Below are 17864 nucleotides of genomic sequence, written 5' to 3' on the forward strand. Positions count from 1 at the left end.
TGGGGGTCTGGCTCAGCTGTTGGGGTGGGGCCCAAGTCTCCCAGGGCCAGTGCTGCTGGTCAGTGGGGTACACGGAGGCCGGCTGCGGAGACAGGTGAGCAAACAATGCAGACAGTGGTGAAGGGTGTGACAGCCAAGGGTTGTGGATGGGGGGATGGGTACAGTGGTGCCCACAAGGAGCTGCAGCAGATCAACAAACATCATTTTGCTGCATCCAAAAGTCAACTTGAGTACAATTATACCAGGTTTGGTGAATTTGGTCTGTGATAAAACGTGAGTTTGAGAAACAAACAAACCTAGGGGTGCCCAATGGCCCCCAAGTCACCCAACTGGCAGGGGAGTCACTGTTGCTCTCAGGCCCCCTGCTTCCCTAAAAAACAGTCTTCCTACCACCCTCCACCCCTCCCCATTCCCACTGTCCCAGCCACACGCACCTTCTCTCTGTTCCCAGGACACCTGCACTCATTCATGGTCCTGGATGGGCCTGGAAATTCTTCCTCCAATCTTGGCTGCTCCTTCTTGGCAACAAGACCTCAGCTCTGTTGTTACCTCCTCGGAGAGGACTTCCCTGACTTTTCAGTCTAAAACGACCACCCAACCACACCCTACCATGCATTTGGGGACTGTTTGTTAGCACCACATACCCTAGCCTGTCCTGACTGATAGTGGCACTCAGTGAAACTTGTTGAATGATTGGACCAGAAAAGTCTCAAGTTGCCCACCAGGAGAATGAGCATTACTTGATTGCGGGGGAGGGGTGGTGCTGGTGATAAAGGACATACAACTCAGGTTCACGGTGGGTCTGAGATAGCATTGTAAAGGCAAGTTTAGGCTTAACCAAAGGGGGTTTTATCCCCGGGGAATGGGAAAGCACTGGTCTGCAGGGACAAACCACAGAGATCCCTGAGCAAGGCAGTCAAGCAAGAGGCAGTGCCTTAGGAATCCGGGTTACTGTTCCTGGGTGCTGGGCTCCCTCATGCACACAACATCCAGAAAGGTGCTTGACACATGGAATGTGTGAAGAACTTATCTAAAGAATCAACACAAATGTCAGGAGGACCCCCCTTTAAATGGCATGATCTTATTTACAGTCCCCCTCTCAGAGCACTGGCAGAGAAGAGGCTGAGTAGCCTCATTTGTTTATTCCAGCATGTATTTCATTCACTTTGCACTCATGTTTACTTTCCTGGGACCAGAGAACATTTCCAAAGCTGAAACATGTCCCTTGATACAAAGATGACCTCCACCTAGAGCAAGACAAAATCACACAGGACTGTGCCAAAAGCCTCCCCATACCCTGAATATTCGTCACATTTGTGTCCAAAGAGCCAGAACTTTCCTTGGGAACCTAAAGGCAGCAAGTATTGCCATGGTGAACAAGAAGGGGAGCCCTCCTTCAAGCTGGGCAGTCTTGCTCCTGCTAATGGCCCCGCAGAGGTGTTTGGTGCTGGTGTCCACCACGCACAGAGACGTGAAGGCCCAGGAGACCCTGCTGGGCACTGAGACGCCATCAGGGGACACACGGTACCTGTACGTGATCCTCACTTCAGTCCTAGGCTCATCCCGCTCCCAGATCAAAGCGACGGTCTCTGGGGACTTCTGAACGTGCTGATCCAAGCAGTTGACTGCACAAAAACAGGTTTTACAGATGTTACACTTGGTGCTTTTAAAGTTGGATAAGGGGAGGGTTTGGTTTGCCAAGGCTTGTGCTACTCTCCACTGAGATGGACACTACACCCCTCAAAGGCAAGGGTTCTTCTACCTCCTTGCAAGGAGAGTGATTGTCAGAGCTGGCAAAACAAGACAACCAGCACACAAATAGCATCTCACAGGTGCAGGGTGGTCCCTTGTGAATACTCTGAAGCAGGTGCTTCACACCTGTGGTCCCAACCCTGGCCACATGTGGGCGTCACCCAGGACACCCCCAGGGACCCCAACCCAATTGGCCCTGTGGTTTTCAAGGCTCCCTCCTGGGTGGTTCTAACATGCAGCTGGGGCTGAGTGCTGTCACCTGAGATGTTGGAAAGAAAGCTTAATGCAAACAGCCCACCCCTGATTCAGTACACAGTTCATGCGGCAGTCTCTCGAGTCCGTTGCAGGTGCAATCCAGGGCAAGGATTCATATCCCCTCTCAGATGTCCAGCCAGCACCCTACAAACCACCTATGCTCCAACAAGTGATGAAATGATGGGGAAATGGCATGCTGGTTTTCCGGAAGACTCTGCTCCCCGCCCCCTCTGTTACCCAAGCTCAGATCACGTGACTGCCTGTAAAAACAGGTCAGTTCTGACAGTTTACTGTAAACCTGAAGATTAGTAGGATCGGGTAATTTGCTAACATCCTGTTCATTACTCTTGATTTCAAGGTGAGCTTGGATCTGGTAGGTTCATGCTGGCGCGCCTTCCTATCAGCCCTCACAGCCAGGTTTCATACTCACTCCCCTTCAGGAGGGAAACAACAAACACAAGTAGCTTTTGTAACCAGCAGCCGTCTGCCCGCCCAGTCTTCAGGGTCACCCATAATGTCCAGGTATATACATTTTTTCTTTTTTTTTTTTTCTTTGAATGCAGTTGCTTATCTTCTCCAATCTCCTCCCATACAAATGGGAGAAGCATTATCTACCATGTCTAATCACAGGACTACGATAAGAATCAAATAAAAGACCAAAGTTGAAGTGCTATTGTATGAATGCAAGGTACTGTTATCAACTGATAATACGATGCAATGAGCTACAGGGACTTAGATAATATTTCTTGATGGAGTAACTGTCCTGACAAAAGTTATGGGAGACCATACCCATAAAAGATCATGTGATTCTCATAATTCTTGAGAGGGTGAACCCACATGAAAATATTTATATACCCTAGCTGTTGTGTGTGAATCACATTTTTTCCCTCTTGTGTTATTTTATATATCATTTACTCTTACAATAAAAAAAATTCATTTGGGGGCACCTAGGTGGTTCAGTCAGTTAAAGCGTCTGCTTTTAGCTTAGGTCATGATCTCACGGTCCTGGGATCCAGCCCCACATTGGGCTCCCTGTTCAGCGGGGAGCCTGCTTCTCCCTCTGCCTCTGCTCCTACCCCCGCTTGTGCTCTCTCTCAAATAAATAAATAAAATCTTTTAAAAAAATGTTATTTGAACTTTCTGGCTCCTGACATCTATATAAGTTATACCTCAAAAAGTTTAATAAACAAAGATAGAAGTCATCAGGAAGAATTATTAATACTAATACTACTTACTGATACTGGAAAGTTCTTTGAATTACTAGAAAAAACAGAAGAGAAGAAATACCATAAAAATAGAAGATAGAAAATACAAGAAGTCAAACTGAGAAGGAGGTTGGTGGCAAAACCTGGATTTATACAAGAAACCTGATATTAGAGTGTGTGCGTGTGTGTGTGTGTGTGTCAATCAGTCCAAAATTTAGAAATCAAGAGTTTTCACACTAAAACCACAGATTTCTGGCATCTCTTGGGCAACCAGCAGTTGAGGCCACACCCTGCCTGGACGTTGAAGCAGTGACCACCTCCCACTTCCCCACTCCCACCATCAGCCCACCACCCCTAATACCCTACTCCTGCTGCCTGGCCCGGGAGGACCTAAGTGATGGACTTGGAAGAGGTGACCTGGGCAGGTCACAAGCCTGGAAGCGCCCAGCTGAGAACCCACAGACTGAGTTACAGCCATGCACTGCATGGGGTGGGTGGTAATGCTCGCTGGCCTCTGGCTGCTTCAGGCATCACAGGTGAGCTGGTTACAGGAGTAAACCCTCAGCTTCACCCTAAACCTGCTTCTATCCAAGAAGCCTGCTCTAAAATACCTTCTCCCACTCTGAGTGTGACTCTTTGGGTCACCCTGAAAAGTGGGCAGCTCAGGGGTAGCCTGGGAAACCGTTTCCAGGTGCTCTGGGAGGTCCAGGGACCTGCCCAAGGCCATGGCCAGAAAGCAGCAGGAAGGGCCTCAAATCATCCGTGACACCTCACCCAGGGTTCATCTCCCCGCATTGTCTGTTCCCACTGCAGCCAGGGCACCAGGACATACTTCTCACCCCATGAATGACTGCCCAGCTTCAAGCCAAGACTGTCACAGCCTCCGGCCCCAGCAGGGCATCCCACACCTGGTTCACACCAAGCAGGAAGGCAGAGCTGCAGAAAGCAGCAGAGGCACACCTGCCATGGGATGGACACTGGGTATCCAGAGTGTGGCTGGATGGTCAGTGAGACCATCCGTGTATCTCTGTCTTTCTGGGGCTGATGGATGGCAGGAATCCAGGCAGGTCAGCACTGAGCCCCAGGTGCAGTGTTCCCTATGTGCCTCCCCCGCACATAGGAAGTGCTCCACAAGCAGCCGCTAAGGCTCCACGTGATCTAACCTCCCCCCACTGATCATGTTGAGTCTAGTGAGCGCCTCTCTGCCTCAGGGCCTTTGCACTGCTTCTCCTTGCCTGGGGGACACTCACTGTCCTACTGCCCACACTGCTGCCCTTCACCTGATGCCCAAACTCCTGCAGGTCTGGCCTACACATTCCCACTCTCATTGAGCACTTCACGTCCTGTGGACCTCATGCCTCCCTCTAACTTTCCCTGAGCTGTTACACTTGCTGCCCCTCTGTGGACAGGGATCCAGTGTCCTGTCCATATTTATTCGTGTGCAGCCTAACCCAGAGCACAGAGCGGAAAAACACCACAGCTCTGAATGATGGATGGACCATTCGAGTCCTCGAGCTGGAGGGCAACACTGGAGTCTAAATGACACCGTTGGTTCCATGACTGGAGAGGGAACAGATGCCTTCTTGTCTTAGTGGCTTTATCTCTCAAGGTCTCTTTCTAGTCTAAATTAATGCTTCTGAATCCCCCCGAATCCCCAGAGGGCTAGCACAGAGATGGTGAGGCCCCACCCCGAGTCTCTGAATGAGCAGGTCTGGGCTGCGGGGGGGTGGGGGGTGGCATGCAGATCTTCTCGTCTAGTAAGATCCCACGTTCTGCTACTGCTGCCAGTCCAGGACCCGCTCCGGAAGACAGACACGTATGCTTACAACTACACACATTCTAGTCCAGGTTTGGGGCAGGGCAGGCGGAACTTTCTTTTTTCCTTTGGAGACAGGAGTAATTAAAGACATTCTGTAAGACATGTGGCCAGACCTTTGCTGGATGGCAGCCTGGAGTCATAGGGAAAACCCACGCGCTGGAGTCTGGACCCTGTCCAACCACTTGCTAACTCCAGACGGTGCACTGCTTATCTAATTTAAATCTCGCTTTCCTCGTCCGTTGTGGGAGTGATGGCTCCTGACTCAGAGACATGGTAGGAATTGGATGCTTCGCGGGTTTCCTGCATGAGGTCAGATGGTGCTACTATGTTCCCAAGAGAAACAGCCTCTGCAGCTGCCACGGACGACACTCAGATGACACAGGCATGTGCACAAGGCACAGTACAGGGCCTGGGGTGACAGTGGCCCCAAAGCCCTGTAATACATGGGCATGGTTCCTGCTATTCCCTCAACTGCAGGGAGGAAAGGAAGAAGGGAGGGAGGGTGGAAGGAAGGAAATTCTTCCTTCTCCACATTTGGAAACAAAGCCTCCACCCAAAGAACTGAGCAATGGGACAAGAAAATTCCATTTCCAAGAACAAGCAGTTAAGGACCTAGTGCAATTTAAGGCTCAGCTCAAACCCCACCTCCTACTGCAAGCCTTTTCCAATTTCCCAAGTGATGTCTTGCTCCCTGTCACTTGGTGGCTCACACCATTTAATGCTTACTTACCTGCCCAGTGGTCCCCACTCTGGGACACAATGCTAGCTTTGCTAAATCCTCCCCTATATGGGTCACAAGTCCCTGGAGACAGGGACCATGTCCCTAAGATTCCTTTATCACGGGGTCGGGGTGGAGGGGATGATATCAGAATTCTCCCTTTAGCAGCTATAAAAACCTTGAGCAAGTGACCCCAGTGTGAGGTCACTTGCTTGCTGATATGTGGTTCATCTCCTTGGAAAAATGCAGGCTCTGTGGCTTTGGGCATTTTCCATACTGTGCATCACTGTACATGAATTGGAGCCTTCATTTCCACATCTGTACAATAGGACCACCAACCACTTCACATTGGTGTCACGAGGATGAGGTGAGATGAGGCTCCATCATGCTCCTAAGAACAGGTCGGCACCCTGGGCCTAACACAAATCTGCCTAACAACAAGCAAATGCCTGTTGGTGGCTCATGGGTTTCGAGGGATTTTTTAAAAAGATTTTATTTATTTTATTTGAGAGAGAGAGAATATGAGTTGGGGGGAGGGGCAGAGGGACAAGCAGACTCCCTGCTGAATGTGGACCCAGATGCACTTGCAGCCCTTGATCCCAGGAGCCTGAGATTAGGGCCTGAGCTGAAATCAAGAGTCAGATGCATAATTGACTGAGCCACCCAGGTGCCCCTGAGTTTTGTTTTTAAAAAAAGATTACAATAGGATTCTCATCTCCATTATAAAATGGCACACACTTAGATAGGAATTTTCAAGAACTCTTGTCAGTTGTTTAAACACACCTCTTCCCCTCCCCAACTTCAAGTGAAGCCACATAGGGAAATTCACTTTTAATCAAAAGAAATGAGGGAGTTAATATTCACAAAAGGATTCACAATGGGCTTTCTTTAAATAGAAAATCTCCCTGGCACATTTTAAGAAATTACATCAGTGACAAATTGTATTTGCCAACTTTCCAGAAGCATCTGCTATTTAAAGTAAGTCGTGCATCTGACGACTGGGAAGAATTCGGTCTCTTCAGAAGGACCCTCCTCCTGAGACCGAGGGCTGCACTTCCACTTAGACTTCCTTGAAAGACTTTAGAAAAGTTACTTCAGGGGCGCCTGGGTGGCACAGCGGTTAAGCGTCTGCCTTCGGCTCAGGGCGTGATCCCGGCGTTATGGGATCGAGCCCCACATCGGGCTCCTCTGCTATGAGCCTGCTTCTTCCTCTCCCACTCCCCCTGCTTGTGTTCCCTCTCTCGCTGGCTGTCTCTCTCTCTGTCGAATAAATAAATAAAATCTTTAAAAAAAAAAAAAAAGAAAAGTTACTTCAAACACTGAGAGAAAAAGGAAGCACAGAAATGCAGCATCTTGCCACTCTCTGTGCATCTGCCTTCTGAATTATGGGAGGTGTAATCAGAAAGAGGAGGAAACTACAGCAACATGGTTGCCATAGCTTCCGCTCAGGCTCCAAAACCATCCAGAAATCTCTATGCTCAATGGTCAATTAAAAATAATTTTTCTACACCCTTGCTTAAAAGTAAGAAAACCCATATTTAAAAAAAAAAAAATCTGACTCAGAATTTGGTCTTTATTTTTTTTTTTAAGATTTTTTTTTTTTTTTGACAGAGAGAGAGACAGCCAGTGAGAGAGGGAACACAAGCAGGGGGAGTGGGAGAGGAAGAAGCAGGCTCCCAGGGGAGGAGCCCGATATGGGGCTCCATCCCTGGACTCCGGGATCACGCCCTGAGCCAAAGGCAGACGCTTAACGACTGAGCCACCCAAGCCCCAGAATTTGATCTTTAGAAAACAGAATTTAGGGGCACCTGGGTGGCTCAGTTAGTTAACTAGCATTTGCCTTCGACTCAGGTCCTGATCCCAGGGTCCTGGGATCAATGGAATCAGGCTCTCTGCTCAATGGGGAATCTGCTTCTCCCGTTACCACTTCCCCTGCTCATGCAAGCTCAAGCACGCGCGCTCTCTCTCTCAAATACATTAATTAATTAATAAAACGTTTTAAAGAAAAAAAAGAAAACAGAATCTAGTTGTGTGTTTTGAAAGCAACACATCATTACCCTCCAGTTTCGATTCTCAACTTCCTGACCTCCTCAGCTTATGTGCCACAAAGCACAAACTTACTCACTGAGCCCTGGGAAAGACAGAGGCAAATTTCAAACACTGGTAAGAACCCTTTTTATATACCAACCCTTTATCAGCTATGTCATTTGCAAATATCAGAGGGGAGGTTGGTGGAAGGATGGGTGAAATAGGTGAAGGGGATTAAGATCTTGATGAGCACTGAGTAATGTATAGAATTGTTGAATCATACTATATTGTACACCTGAAACTAATATAACACTGTATGTTAACTATACGGGAATTAAAATAAAAAACCTAATTTTAAAAAAAAAGGTATCCTTTTTAGATCTTGGTTTTCCAAAGAACCTTCTGCAAAGCAGTTTTACATAAATATAATAGAAGAACCTGGAGGCTCTACCGGCCCTGCCCAGGGAACCTCTGACACCATGACCCCACCTGGTGACTTGGCTATCCCAGAGCCCCAGGATGGACTTTGAGAGCCAGCTTGGCCATTTGCATGCCTTCCCTAGCCTCCTTCCCGCTTATCCAAGACTAATCATACTCAAACCCATGTGGTCGTGTTCAGAGGAAACGGCATTCTAGTAACACTGCTGAAGGCTAAGTTCAAGGTCACAGCCTTCCCCATGATTCATTAATAAATAACAAAAGCCAGTGATTGGATGCAAGTAATGCTATACAAGCGTTTTCTCATTTGCCGCTAACAATAGCCCCAGATGTCCCCAGGTCATACACTGCTGGTCGGAAGAAGCCTAGCAGCTTGGCTCTGAGTATTGGTCTGAGTATTGGTCTCTGAGACCTCCGGTTGCCTATGTTCCATGGCCCAGTGACATGCTGTGACAAGCCCTGTGTAGGTGCTTCGGCCCACAGTTCCAGCTGAGCCCAGTCTACAGTCATCCCAGCCCAGGCCCCAGACTTTGGAGTGAGAAGCAGGGCAGATGGCAACAGCCCCAGACAGGCTTCAGGAGCAGAAACAAGCCATCCCCTAGGGCTTGCCCATCAGGCCCTGTCCAAAGTCCTGACCCACAGAATCCTGGAGAGTAATAAAATGGTTGTTGCTTTATGCCACTAAGCTTGGGGTGGTTGGATACGCAAGGATTCAAACCTAGGTGTGATTCTAGACACACCCTGGACAACTAAACTGTACTACATCACCCATATACCATTTTTCTTGCTTAAAGGAGTCACCTCCAGGACCCTAATCCCAATCCTACTCACTTTAGAAGTGCTTTCATCTGTGCTGGTCTGAGATCTGTATGTCAGTGGTTCTCCACCTTGAACATGCATCAGGAGCACCTGGAGGGCTTGTTAAAAACACAGATGCGGGGCGCCTGGGTGGCTCAGCTGGTTGAGAGTCCAACTCTTGATTTCGGCTCAGGTCATGATCTCAGGGTCGTAAGATTAAGCCCCATGTCGAACTCCCCACTCACTGTGGAGTCTGCTTGTCCCTCTCCCTCTCAGGCCTCTCTCTCAAATAAATAAAATCTTTAAAAAACAAACAAAACCCATAGAGATGGCAGGGCCCCACTCCCAGGGTTTCTAGACATAAACTGGTCAGTTTTTGACAGTCTAGGATGGGGTCTGAAAACTTGTGTTTCTAAAGACGTAAAGGACCTATATTCTAGAAACTATAAATCACTCTTGAAAGACATTGAGGAAGACAGAAAAAGATGGAAAGATATTCCATGCTCATGGATCGGAAGAATTAACATAGTTAAAATGTCCATGCTACCCAGAGCAATCTACACTTTCAATGCTATCCCGATCAAAATACCGAGGACATTTTTCAAAGAACTGGAACAAATAGTCCTTAAATTTGTATGGAAACAGAAAAGGCCCCGAATCTCCAAGGAACTGTTGAAAAGGAAAAACAAAGCTGGGGGCATCACAATGCCGGATTTCGAGCTGTACTACAAAGCTGTGATCACAAAGACAGCATGGTACTGGCACAAAAACAGACACATAGACCAATGGAACAGAACAGAGAACCCAGAAATGGACCCTCGGCTCTTTGGGCAACTAATACTTGACAAAGCAGGAAAAAACATCCGGTGGGAAAAAGACAGTCTCTTCAATAAATGGTGCTGGGAAAATTGGACGGCTACATGCAAAAGAATGAAATTTGACCACTATCTCACATCATACACAAAAATAAACTCCAAATGGATGAAAGACCTCGATGTGAGACAGGAATCCATCAAAATTCTAGAGGAGAACATAGGCAGCAACCTCTACGACATCGGCCAAAGCAACCTTTTTCATGATACATCCCCAAAGGCAAGAGAAACAAAAGATAAAATGAATTTATGGGACTTCATCAAGATTAAAAGTTTCTGCACAGCCAAGGAAACAGTCAGAAAAACTAAGAGGCAGCCCACGGAATGGGAAAATATATTTGCAAATGACACTACAGATAAAGGACTGGTATCCAAGATCTACAAAGAACTTCTCAAACTCAATACACGAGAAACAAATAAACAAATCAAAAAATGGGCAGAAGATATGAACAGACACTTTTCCAATGAAGACATACAAATGGCTAACAGACACATGAAAAAATTTTCAAAATCATTAGCCATCAAAGAAATTCAAATCAAAACCACACTGAGATACCACCTTAAGCCAGTTAGAATGGCAAAAATAGACAAGGCAAGAAACAACAATTGTTGGAGAGGATGTGGAGAAAGGGGATCCCTCCTACATTGTTGGTGGGAATGCAAGTTGGTACAGCCACTCTGGAAAACAGTGTGGAGGTCCCTTAAAAAGTTGAAAATTGAGCTACCTTATGACCCAGCCATTGCACTACTGGGTATTTACCCCAAAGATACAGACGTAGTGAAGAGAAGGGCCATATGCACCCCAATGTTCATAGCAGCAATGTCCACAATAGCTAAATCGTGGAAGGAGCTGAGATGCCTTTCAACAGATGACTGGATTAAGAAGTTGTGGTCCATATATACAATGGAATATTACTCAGCTATCAGAAAGAACGAGTTCTCAACATTTGCTACAACATGGACGGCACTGGAGGAGATAATGCTAAGTGAAATAAGTCAAGCAGAGAAAGACAACTATCATATGATTTCTCTCATCTATGGAACATAAGAACTAGGAAGATCGGTAGGAGAAGAAAGGGATAAAGAAAGGGGGGGTAATCAGAAGGGGGAATGAAACATGAGAGACTATGGACTATGAGAAACAAACTGAGGGCCTCAGAGGGGAGGGGGGTGGGGGAATGGGATAGACCGGTGATGTGTAGTAAGGAGGGCACGTATTGCATGGTGCACTGGGTGTTATACGCAACTAATGAATCATCGAGCCTTACATCAGAAACCGGGGATGTACTGTATGGTGACTAACATAATATAATAAAAAATCATTTAAAAATGTTTATTCACATATTACTCAAAAAATAAATAAATAAAATAAAATAAAAAGTTCCCAGATGACGCTAACACTGCTAGTCTGGGGACCACACTTTGAGAACTGCTAGTACAGATCCTCCTGGAGGAATAATGGCAGTTTTGAGAGCAACACTTCTTTGGAACAAGCCGTCGTTGTGCTGACTACAGATCAGGCCAGAACACCCCCCATGCATTCCACAACTTTTTAAGTGGTTCCCAGGGCAGCTCTGACCTGGCCTGGCCCTTTTCCATGCCGTTGCCTCTGTGTTTTGCAGACACTGGCAAAGGGCAGAGATATTCCCGACGGAGGAGCTGGTGGGCATATGCACTAGAGGTAGGAGGCTGCGAAAAGCTGTCTTGCTCCACAACAGTTTTCTGACGCTCACTGCTGGCTATGTAGCCATAAAGGAGAAATAAGTGAAGGAAAGAAGCAGAAGAATTGCTTGCTGACCACGCCCGACCCTGACTGAGTGAGGTTCACGAGACCCATGAGGTCCATCCCCACTGTCTTATCAAAGAGTGAGGGGTGGCAAGTGCACACAAGCTGGCCAGGAATGTTCACGGTGGCCTCAGGCCTCCCCCATCCAGAAGCAGCCTCAAGGAGCTGCACTCGGAGCCTTGCTGCTGTGAGTTGCTCTCCCACCCCTTGAAGGCACATTCCATCAACTCCGCAAACCTAAGGGTTTGGTTTTCTTCCCACTAGTTCAAGGACACTTGTTGCTGACTCGATTTTAGAGAAAACACTTACTAGTAAGTGACTCATTTTGATTAAGTCAGCAAAGTAATATACAATATGAAAAAACATATATCTGGTCCAAAGTTCCCTTAAGTTTCTTTGTTTGAAAGTTAACTGCAACACACTACCCATAATTTTATGGCTCTTTCTGAATATAATAAATTAAATTCACTACTACTTACTGATCACCAATAAATGCTGGGCTGTTCCATACCTTCTGGCACTGTGTCCCCACAAGCAGACTAAAGGAGTCATTAGCAGGTGGACATTATTGCCTGAAGTTTATATGGGGGGAGACTGGAGTTCAGAGGAGTAGAAAAACTGGGCCAGTACGTGGTGGAGTTGTGCCAGACAGCAGATCCTACCTAGAAGTTCAGGCCCAGTCATGCCCTGCCATGAAGATCTGCAGGTCCTTTCCTTAAACACCTCCTAGACCCCATCCAACTCCATAGTCCAGGACAGCAGGCAGCCCCTCTGACTAGGCACCTTACTGCAAGTCCCATTCTGCCCTGGGAGACCAACTCCAGGCCTATCCTGCCTGGCCACTACTGCCTCCAGTCCCTGGACCTTCTCCCCTTGTGGCATGGGGGTACAGTGTACACATGCCCCCCATCCCAAATCTTAAGGAAACACTAGTGGGTTTGATCTCAGCAAATACCAGAGGAGTGGCTGACTGGTGGAGCTGGTTTCTGGGATCTCAATGGCCATCAGGTCTAAAGCCAGCCTTGGGTCTTCAGAGGCAGGGCTCAGCGAAACTGTCAATTGGGAGACACCCATTCCTTCCTTCCCACCCACAAGCAAGGGAGCAAGAAGATAACCGATTGCTCCTGCTGGCGGGATTTTTTCAGACCCTGCTGCCTGCCACTAGGTTTGTTTACATGGGCAGTTTCTCCCCAAGCAAGTCTCTGGGAACCACAACTGGATGTGACAGGTCAGACGTTTTTCGTTTTTGCCTCTCCCCGGGACAGGAGTGGGGAAGTCCTGGCCGACACCCGCGAGCCCCCCGCCCTCCACCCCAGGCTGGCCCAGGGGTAGCCCGCGGCTGTGCAGGCGGGCACTCCGCAGTGCAGTGGAACCCGGTAGTTGAACTCGAGATAGTCGATTGAGCAGCTGCGCGGGGGCAAGGCCAGCAGCTGGGCGACTCGAACAGACGCCCGGCCGGGTCTCCGCAGGCTCGGGCCGCGGCGGGGAAGGTGGCGTCTGCGCGCGGGGTGGCAGCGCCGGGGCTGGAGCCTCCGGGGCCGGATGGGATGGGGGCGGGGGCGGGGGCGGCGAGGCGCCACGGTTGAGAGCGCGACAAACAGAAGACTGCAGGAGGGGCCTCCCGTGGGGCCGTGACCCGCCGGGACGGCTGTTAACTCCCCTCGGGACTCATGAGCTGGGGGCGCCCTGGATCCCCCACAGCCCACTCACCAGACACGTTTAACTGGCCTCCCAGAAACCAGCCGATCTTGCCGCTGCTGAAGTCACAGTCCCAGACGGTGTGGTAGGGGGTGTCCCACACAAGCGTGTCCCGCGCCAGCGGCCCCCAGAAAGCGGCCGGCGCCCGGGCCGCCTGTGCGCTCTGCGCCTGGTACGAGCCCGGCTGCGCGGCGGCGGCGGCGGGGGCGCTTACCCCCCGCAGCTGCCGCACTGGCTGCCCGGAGCGCCCGCACAAGCTGCCCAGGAACCGCCCCACGCTGCGGCCCAGGCCCCGCGCCGCCATCTCGCCAGACGCCCGGAGGCACTGAGCCCCAAGAAGGTGCAGCGAGCCCGGGGCGCCCCTTAATGTCTCCGCGGGCCCCGCCCCGTCTCCTCCCTCTGGCCACCACCCACTCCTCCCGGCGCCTGTCCTGTAGGACGCTGCCTCCCGGAGCCTGCCCCGAACCCCACCCCTTCTCCTGCCCTAGAGAAGAGGTCCGCGGAGGAAGAGGGGGCGTCGGGGAGCACGGGCGGAAGGGGGTCCCGGTTCCAGCGGAGCTGCGACGCCCCCCCCCCCCCCCGTCTTAGCGTTCCCGTCCTGACGCTGGCGTCGGGCTGTTTTGGTTTCAGTTTGTGGGTCTTCAGGACCCAATAGCTGCTCCAGGCAAAAACAAAACAGCGACACGTGCGTCGGGGGACGCAAGCTCCGGGCCCCTGGCGCCCTGAACCGGCTGCTATGGGAAGGAGCCGGCGCAGAATGTAAGCGACTGGTGGAGGGAAGAGCTCAGGTGGGTCTGAGGACCACCAAAGTTAGGTCCTTTCAGCATCTCAGAGGCTGACGTCAGAGTATCAATCCTTTTGTGTGCCCTTGAGAGTGAGCCTGTCACCTCGCCAGGCCGACCTATACCCCCACCCTCCAACACACACATAGGCGGCCCCCGTGGGCCAAATGGGCTGACTAGTGGTCCTTGGGCCAGGATGTTGGTCTCTTACCTGATGCTCAGACGCTGGCCCAAGGTCTGATGCTCTTAGCAGCCAGACGCCAGCTTCAGGCCCCTCGGGAGTCACGGGGCGGAGCGGGGGGGGGGGGGGGGGGGATTAGTATAAGCCAAGCAAATGCTCTACTAACGTTGGCTGATTTGGACACATGGGGTTTACCTTGGCTTTTCTAGCTCTGTGACCTTGGGCAAGTTTCTTAAATTCTCTGTGCCTCATTTTCCTTTCCTAGAAAACAGGAGTAACATCTCTTTCCCCAGGGCTGAAGTCAAGATTAAATGCAATAGCATCTGTGGAAAGTCTAGCTGGAATGGGCACACGGGAAGCTCAGTAGTGGATGCTGTGTTGTTGCTCTCAAGCCAAGAAAGATAGAAGGAAACTCATGGAAACTTGTCTCAACCAGATCCTTAAATATTTCAACACCCAAGATGTAAAAGCATAATAAAGAAGGCCCAGAGGAGAAAGGGGATTTGGAAAACTGGTTGGTTGAGTTCTTTGGGGTTGGGAAAGATTCCTTCCTGTTAGCTGTAAGATCTGCAGAGAAAAAGACCTGGCAGAGGAGAATTTCAGACAGCTTCCACGGTAAGTCAACTCCAGGCCCTGCTCTGTGTGTGTGTGTGTGTGTGTGTGTGTGTGCGCGCGCGCGCGCGCGTGTGATGCCTTACTTCTGCCAGAGAACAGAGGATTTTAAGGCTGGTGAAGAATGAAATAGCCAGCATCACACATGTGCCTTGCTCTGTGCCAAGCCATTTGTTACTTAGTTTAAAAATTATCTGCAGCTATCAACTCCCATGGATGACCAGCCCCCTGGTGGAACAGATAAGGAAACTGAGCCCAAGGAAATACAGAGGCTCACTGGAGAGCGCACACACAGTGCGCACGTGGAGAGCAGCACTGACACTCGCACTCCCGCTCGCGTCTCAGTATCTGCTTCACCGTGTGGCCTGAACCGTCATTTTTAATAGAAAATATAAAATAGTCAATGAAGATTCTAACAGTGGCAGGGGGTCCCAAAAGCTGCCACCAACACTTCCTCCCCTGTGTATGGGAGATAGTGTGCTACTCCACCAAGAGAGGAGCCTGTCCCCCACTTCTTGAATGCCTGCTGGTGGATTGCAAGAGGCATCCCTCCGACAGACCCAGATCTAGGCCCTGCGAGGCCCCAGCTGCAGATCCCACACTCTTGGAACTCAGCTGTGGTGTGTAAGGGAGCTGGTGTAGCCTTCCAGAGGAAGAGGCCTCACGAGAACAATGAGAAAAGTACACAGAATTGACTCAACTTTAAAATAAAGAAGTACAGGGGCACCTGGCTAGCACAGTTGGTTAAGCATCGGACTCTTGGTTTCAGCTCAGGTAGTGCTCTCACGTTCGTGAGATTGAGCCCCGTATTGGGCTTCCAGCTCAGCGCAGAGTCTGCTTAGGATTCTCTCTTCTTCTCCCTCTGCCCCTCCCCCCCTTGAATAAACAAATAAATAAATGAACCTTTAAAAAATAAAGAAGTACATAGTTCTTGTTTCCTTCAGGTTGGGTAAACAGAAGTGATTATGTGTACATAAAACATTTCAGAATTCAGGTGGTACAGAATTGCACTTCCTGCAGCCCATTACCCAAGAGATGACCTGGGAACCTTCCTCCTGAGTGTTACAGCCCCAGGGTCCCTGAGGCCAAGGCCATCCTTTCTGCCTCCAGGAAGCATATCTCCCAGAACTAGAACGAAGAGGAGCCACTGCCCACCTGCCCCAGCCATATCCACAGGGCTGCTTCCATGGGGCCCAGTAGTGCAAAGAGAGCAGCAGACCATCCAGGCAGTGCTGGTCACATTTTCTTCCCAACAGGCCCCTGAGCAAAGCCCTTAGCTTTGAAAGCTGTACATTGGCAGGTGCAGAAGTAAGGGGCCTGGGAGTTTTCCCCTGGGAAACTGGAGCTTACTTTACCTCTTAGGTCTGATGTTCACGTTGGAGGGTGTAGCCCACCAACACTCCCTTTGCCATTTACCTTCTTAGGTCCAACCACCTACATTACTCAGATCACTTGGGTTTTAAAAAACAGTTTTGTTGATAATGGACCTGGGAGACCTGCCTGCCCCCAGTCAGCAAGACCTAGCACTGACTCACCAAATCCATTCGCTGTAAAGTTAGGTGCCTCCAAACAACCTTCAAGCTCTCTGCTCACCCACCCTGCATTGCTTCCTTTCCTGTTCTCTTCATTCCGCACTTCTCTTCAAAGACATGCAGTGGTTATTGTGGAGCCCCTCCTATGTACAGAGCCCAGGGCTAAGGGCTGACAGCTTCACAAGGATGAACCAAACACAACCCCTGAGCTCAAGGTTACCATGGGCCTGGGGGGGGGGGGTGCGGGTGGAGGCAGAGAGACAGAGCGGCTCAAAAGACTGAAATGCAAAGCAAAACCAAAACAAAAATTCCATAATAGGAGCCTTACAGCAGGTCGGAAGGAGAACACTTGGTTGGCTGGGAGTCTTCTCCCAGGGAAACCTTCCCCCCAGGTTCCCACGTCCCCGTGTTGCCTTACCTCAGTGGTAATGATGACGTGTGGGGAGGTTTGTATCCATCCACATCAGCAGTGGGGGCTCAATGATTCCCATGCAGCTGCAGCACCACCTGTGTCTCCCATCTTGTAACACTGCACACCAGATCCCTGTGGATGAGCTGCCCAATCCCATGCCCTGCGGGGTTCACCCAACAGTGCGCAGCAACCACAGGGTGGGGAGGTTCACCACCAGAAAGCAAGACAGGGGGTGGAAACCAGGACCAACTCCAGGTGGCACTGGCCCCCAGCCATGTGTCCCCCTGGAGCTGGGGGACCCCTATCTGAGGGCAAAGCCGCATGTACAGCAGCCAAGCTTCGTGGTGGGCTCTCTTCTCAGTCAGTTCTAGTAATGTGCCAACTCAATTCCATCAAAACCACATCCTGGAAACCCTTAACTTCTTCTAGCCCTCCATGAGTATGAAATTCACAGCCTACAGAAAGGACTTCCACCTTGGGTTCACCTCCATTAGACACCCCCATACACAGCCCACGTGGTCAAGAGCATCGCCAGTGAAGACAGTGATATCTCCTGTGACGGGTGGTCACTGATAGCTGAAAGAACCAAACCACTAACTGCTGGGGTCCACAGGGCCAAGGGGAGCCAGAGCAAGGCCCCCATGGCCATGTCCCCCCTCCTCGGTCTCTGAGCTGCCTATCCTGAGTAGACGTCCACCCTTGCTGTGGCAACAACACCTACCTGCTCTCACCCAAGGCCAGGCTGACATTAGTGGCAGTCACACAGACACAGGAGGGTCCTTCCAAGGGCCAAGCTGTAAGAACTTTGAGCTATGACCACCATCACCCATGAATCAAACCCTGGCTTCCTCCTTCATCAGCCTTTCAGGAAGCCAAGTAGACAGACTACACTGGACAGGGAGCCAGGAGACTTGACTAGACCCTTGGTCTACCCCCATCCCACGATGTGGCAAGTCCCCTGATGTCTCTAGGCCTC

At 50.1% G+C, this 17864-nt stretch overlaps 1 protein-coding gene and 1 long non-coding RNA gene across 4 annotated transcripts in view; one reads left to right on the plus strand and one right to left on the minus strand.

Annotated features, from left to right (window-relative positions):
• The window catches only part of ACSS1 (acyl-CoA synthetase short chain family member 1), a 65353-nt gene extending 51680 nt beyond the window's left edge, over positions 1-13673 (minus strand). The window contains exons 1-2 of the mRNA XM_045770931.2: positions 13382-13673; positions 1529-1625 (exon numbers count right to left, since the gene is read on the minus strand). Coding sequence (XP_045626887.2) covers positions 1529-1625; positions 13382-13673 — 389 coding nt within the window. The remainder of the gene's footprint in view (positions 1-1528; positions 1626-13381) is intronic.
• Positions 12761-15845, plus strand: LOC123775601 (uncharacterized). Of its 3 annotated transcripts, none has more exons than XR_006775121.2 (4): positions 12761-12899; positions 14000-14157; positions 14598-14947; positions 15145-15845. It is a non-coding gene; the product is annotated as an uncharacterized LOC123775601 (long non-coding RNA). The 3 variants fall into 3 exon arrangements; XR_006775122.2 differs by lacking the exon at positions 12761-12899 and adding an exon at positions 13625-13709; XR_006775119.2 differs by lacking the exon at positions 12761-12899 and having other exon boundaries at positions 13747-14157.
• The last annotated feature ends 2019 nt before the right edge of the window (positions 15846-17864 follow it).

The sequence above is a fragment of the Ursus americanus genome, chromosome 22 (assembly GCF_024610735.1).
Source record: "Ursus americanus isolate L20-20 chromosome 22, mUrsAme1.1.p, whole genome shotgun sequence".
Taxonomy (NCBI): domain Eukaryota; kingdom Metazoa; phylum Chordata; class Mammalia; order Carnivora; family Ursidae; genus Ursus; species Ursus americanus.